Source organism: Mus pahari, chromosome 3 (genome assembly GCF_900095145.1).
Source record: "Mus pahari chromosome 3, PAHARI_EIJ_v1.1, whole genome shotgun sequence".
NCBI classification, from domain to species: Eukaryota; Metazoa; Chordata; class Mammalia; order Rodentia; family Muridae; genus Mus; species Mus pahari.
In genome coordinates, this window is record NC_034592.1 from 154,779,799 (window position 1) to 154,785,060 (window position 5,262).

At 49.5% G+C, this 5,262-nt stretch overlaps 1 protein-coding gene across 1 annotated transcript; it reads left to right on the forward strand.

The window, feature by feature from the left end:
- Window positions 1–1,302: 1,302 nt before the first annotated feature.
- Fam209b (family with sequence similarity 209 member B) lies at window positions 1,303–3,021 on the forward strand. Its single transcript, XM_021195040.1, has 2 exons — window positions 1,303–1,593; window positions 2,666–3,021. Exons 1-2 carry the CDS (start codon window positions 1,348–1,350, stop codon window positions 2,921–2,923), a joined length of 504 nt encoding a protein of 167 aa, XP_021050699.1. The 5' UTR covers window positions 1,303–1,347; the 3' UTR covers window positions 2,924–3,021.
- Window positions 3,022–5,262: the final 2,241 nt, after the last annotated feature.

The window sequence follows — 5,262 nt, forward strand, 5'->3', positions numbered from 1 at the left end:
AAAAAAAAAAAAAAAAAAAAAAAAAAAACCACTTTCACATTTCTCAGCCTTAAAACTTCGATGTCAGGCTGGCGAGATGGCTCAGCAGATGGCTACCGACTGCCAGATCTGACTTCAAAAGCAGTACCTACAGGCATGGATACCCGGCTCAGCAATACCTTCTCCATGGGAAGTTTCACGATCTTGCTCAGGGCCTGCCAAGGATGACCCTCCAAACAGACTGCACTGCACCCCTGGCCCACAGCCATAAGCACCAGGGCCATCTGCTTCTCTAGTGAGTGTGTGTCGCCCTCTAGATGGCAGGGCTCCTTTCTAATCCAGCAGGAAGGCCTGAGCCAGTATCTGGTAGAAGGCCCACAGAGACCAATGCTCTGCCCTAGGGGAACGCCCTGCTGCTCACTGGCCCCTAGACACAGGAGTCTGTAGAAGCCACGCCAAACTCAGAGTGCAACGCATTTGGAGGCATTTGAGTGTTAGCAGAAAGTCATTCCTCAGCTCAGTCTCAACAAGATCCCTCCAGTGACCGAGGGACAAGCGTGGGCCTTAATGCTGCATGAGTAGTGTGTGTATTTGTGTGTTGTATATGTTGCATGTGCACGCAAGTGTGCACAGGTGCATATATGAGCATGTGGAGACCAGAAGTCAACCTTGAGTATTGTTCCTGAGACGCTGTGCATCTTGTGTTTTGAGATGGTCTCACTGACCCAGAACCCAACAAGTACTTTGGCTGGGTAGCCAGCAAGTGCACATTCAGGCTGTCCCTGACTCCCCAGCTCTGTGACAGCAAATGCACACAACTAGCTTTTTAATGCATGTTCTGGGGACTAAACTCAGGCCTTCATGTTTGCACTCAAACACTGCTTACTGAGCCATCTCCCCAGCTCCTTGGGTGACAGTCCCCACAACCCTTAGATGGTAGTGCAGGCCAAAGGAACAAAATCCATGAGCCCTAGTGAGTGGCCTATGGCTGGTAACCTTGTTTCTCTGGATCTACCTCTGAGGGACACCTTGTATCTGCATCTTCCCACTGTCTGGATCAAATAAATGAAACCAGAAACAGACAATGGCCTCTCCTTACAATGTGCTAAGCTCAGAACATTCCAGCAAGGAACCAGCGTCCTCCTTTCTTGTCCCCTGGAAGTTTCTTGTCCCTGGAAGTCCTACTGGGCAGGCTACTGGCAGTGAATGAGCCTCAGTCTTCTTAAGCTGAAGGCATCACAATGGCTGGAGCTGTTGGCTCAGGGCCCTCTGTGACATCACGAGCCCCCAACACTAGCCCATCAGTTTCTCTGGCACTTCGGCAGGCAGCCCCACCATGTGTAGTTCCCCGGGCCAGCTCTGCTCACCATGCGGACGCTGAGATGGTTCCTGTTCTTGCCTCTGTGCGCCTCTTGTGCCTGTGCCTTCATGTTTTCTTCGCTGAGGGAGAAAACCAAAGAAAGCCCAGGGAAGGTGCCTTGTGGAGGACACTTCCGGATTAGACAGAATCTTCCAGAGAATGCCCAAGGCTGGCTTGGGAACAAATGGCTCTGGCTTTTTGTTGCCATTATGATATATGTGATGCTGAAGTTTCGAGGAGATGGTGAGAATAAGGTAAGGATGTCCTTGGTCACGCCACAGCCATTCATTCATTCTCAGAAACTCAGGTTCGGTTCCTACAAGTAAGACTACTAGTGTCTGACCTTGAACTTTGACCAGAAAGCCCTATGATGATAGCTGGGTGAAGTTGCTTCCTCAGGAGGGGACGGTTTGAAATGGGTTCCTAAACAGCTCGTGATTTTCCTGTGAAGTAAGCTTTGTTTATTTTCCCCCAACTCGAGAGTAGACTCTGGAGCTCACAGCGTGTTCCATGGTGTCAGACCTCACAGGGCCAGGCTCACACACTCCAGGCGAGGCGAGCTCTAGTTCCCTTGCTTTTGACTCACTGGAAATTTCTGAGCCAAAGGAAATTTCATCTGGAGTAAAGTTTGAGGCCTCTACTCAAGGGTAGTGACTGATGCTCCCCACAGTGACTTGGAGCTCTTCAGGGATCGGAGGGACAGAGGATCAGTCTAAGACAAACCCAGCATTTCAAGACACTGTGGCCAGGGTCTGGGAGACAGCTCAGTTGGAAAAATGCAACCTTGAGGACCCAAGTTCTATCCACAGCACCCAGATCAAAGTCAGGCATGGTGGTTTACCCCTGTACCTGGAGAGCTGGGAGGGAGGCTCAGGAGGACCTTGTTAGACAGCCAGTCTAGCAGAATTCTGGAGTCCCAGCTTTAGTGAGAGACCTTGCCTCAGGAAATACGGTGAAGTGGTGAGGAAGACAACCAGTATCCATCAACCTCCACACACTCGTGACATTCTGGCTAGAGCAGAGGCGGCCAGGCTGCCTGTAAAGGGTCGAGTGGGAATCATTTTCAGCTCTCCGTGGCAGCTACTTCCTCCCTCTCTGTCATTTGAGCCCGAGAACAGGCACAGGTAATAAACGGAGCTTGGCTGTGTGCCAATAAAACTTTATTTACAAAATCAAGTCGCGGGCCAATTTGGTCACGGTTAAAACCAACAGCATCCAGACTAGGTTTGTTATCGTGTCCCCTCTTGGATGAGTCTTAACTTTTGCAACTGCATAGGAACTAGTGACACCACTGGAGTAGTTCACCCTGAATATCTCTCTCGACAGGAGCAGCATCCTCCCGGCCTCCGAAGCTGCCAGTTACGCTCTCCACCAAAGAAAGCTCAAAATATTTCCCTCAGCAAAGACTTCACTTTCAATACTTTAACCCAGCTCGAGATGGAACTGGTGAAATTTGTGTCCAAGGTGCGGAACCTTAAGGTCTCCATGGCAACTAACTCCAGGCTGCAGATCCCAGATATACCCACAGACCCGTACAATAATGTCACAATATATGAGATATGGGGGGAGGAGGAGTCTGAGTGAAGGGGTTTATAGTAAAGTATAAGAGAAGACAAGTCTAGTATTGACAGACAGTATTCAAACTAATAAAAACTATTCTGAAGAAAGAGTCGCCCATGTGACCACGTGAGCTTTCTCCCCTCCACAACCCCCCCTTTTTTTGTTGTTGTTGTTTTCGTTGGTTGGTTGATTGGTTGGCTTTTAACTGGAGTTTAAAATGCCAAGTCCCAGTAGCCTTAGAAGTCATAAGAGCCTTTCCCTTTCCTTAGTCCTCCACAGGCATGCACAGATTGCTGATCTGAGCACAGATCGCTGGTCCTGGATGACTGCCAGGCTCCAGAGTATGGAGACAGGCGTTGACATTTTCCTGGACACTCTGGGTTTCTATATACTACCTGCAGATATCAGATTCGAATGACTAATTTCATCCCAAAGTCAAACTTCATGGGTTTAAAATGACAGGGACTCCGTCAGGAGAGGCAGTTCTGGAACCTTCTGCTTCTCCTACAACCAGGAAAATCTTTATTCATTCCATCCCACAGGCCTCCTGCAGCGTTACAAACTTTTTTTTCTAGTAAGCTAGCAGTTACATGTGAACTTTTAGAGTACAGAAACAGTGGGTTGTATCTGTTCAGTCAATTCTGTGGTGCCAGAATTGGAGACGGTTGGTTCCCAGGGACTCAATAGGGAAGGGAGGAGATATTTTCTATGGCTTTGGGTTTAAGACACTGATGAACTAAACAAAGACTCTCCAGTTAGTCTTTTTAAATGTACTTTTATGTATGTGCACATGCCTGCCATTTGTATGTACACCACAGGCATGTGGGTGTCCTCAGAGGGCAGAAGAGGGCCCTAGAGGGCGCTGCAGTTACAGGTGGTTGGCTGTGAGTGCTTTTAACAGCTGAGAGGGGTCGGCTTACAGTAGTGTCAGAATGGGAAAGTGAGAGGAGCTGATGGCTGAGTTATTTTCACAACACACACAGAAGGATCCAGATGGGCAAGGTAATAATGATATTGAGAGAGCTACCAGTAGTTTCAATGTTTCAATGTGGGCACATTTCAGATGTAGTTTCAATATTTCAATATGGACATATTTCAGTTGTTCACCACACCTGTAACTGCCAAAGTAGACAGCTCACTGGCCACACCTGGCCCTCTGTCTGGGTTTGTGGGGCTTTGCAAGCTATTCATTGTTTTTACATTATCAAGTGGGTTTAAAAAAAAAAATCAAACTCACTCCCATGTGATGTGAAAATGACAGATCAGGGTCTGAATCCTCCCAGAGCCAGGCCATGGCCACGCTGGCTAACTTAAACGTCACTGGTGGCTGCTTTGATGCTCTTGGGGCAGACGGAATGACTGCACCAGAGTGGGACACTTCACAGAGTTGACTGGTCTGACCCAGGAGAAACTTGCTACCCTCTAGCCTGTGCTCCACCCATTGGAACGACACACCCCACCTGCAGCCTTTCCCATGAGTGTTATGAGATGCCCCGGTGGCCGTTGGGAAGGAAATTGAAACGTTGAGACATTTGTGGCAGGTGGGGGACAGCCTCTAGGACCCAAGAAGGATTCCCAAGTAACAGAAAGTGGGCCTCTCACCCACCACTCAACACAGGAGGTGAATCCACCACAGGCCCTGGAGGAAAGAATGAAGCCTTGAGTGACAGCTGATGCTGGCACCTGTCACAGCCTGGGGAGATGCATAGTAGGGCTCCTCTGGCCAGTGGGTAGCCTCTACCCTCAGAGGGACTGTGTTGCTTAAGTCGTGAAGTTTCTGGTAATTTTCTTATGTAGCAATAGAAAACAAGTCCAATGTGTGGTGCATACAAAGCAGGTTAAAGAGTTGCCTCTGGGCTGGAGAGATGGCTCAGCAGTTAGGAGCGCTGACTGCTCTTCTGAAGGTTCTGAGTTCGGATCCCAGCAACCACATGGTGGCTTACAACCACCCATAATGAGATCTGACGCCCTCTTCTGGAGCGTCTGAAGACAGCTACAGTGCACTTACATATAATAAATAAATAAATCTTTAAAAAAAAGTTGCCTCCACCCCCTGCTTCTGATACACTCAACCCTGCCTTCCCCCACTTCTACCTGGCTCTGCAGACTGTGGGGTCATCAGAGATGTTACCAAGGCCCCAGTAGCCAAAGCTTTGGGAAAGTCCCCAACCCCACACCTCTCCCCCTCCCTCTCACCTCCCTCTCACCCCTCTCCTCCTCTCCCTCTGTCCCTCTCCTCCTCTCCCTCTCCCTCCCTCTGTCCCTCTCCTCCTCTCCCTCTCCCTCCTCCTCTCCCTCTCCCTCCTCCTCCCCCTCTCCCCCTCTTCCTGCTCCTCTCTTTCCCCCCATGGCTTCCCAGGATA

Excerpts from the sequence above, each read along its gene's own strand:
- Fam209b (XM_021195040.1), top strand. The coding sequence starts at position 1,348 with ATGCGGACGCTGAGATGGTTCCTGTTCTTGCCTCTGTGCGCCTCTTGT. Across the intron at positions 1,594-2,665 it reads GAGGAGATGGTGAGAATAAG|GAGCAGCATCCTCCCGGCCT; the intron begins GTAAGGATGTCC and ends CTCTCTCGACAG.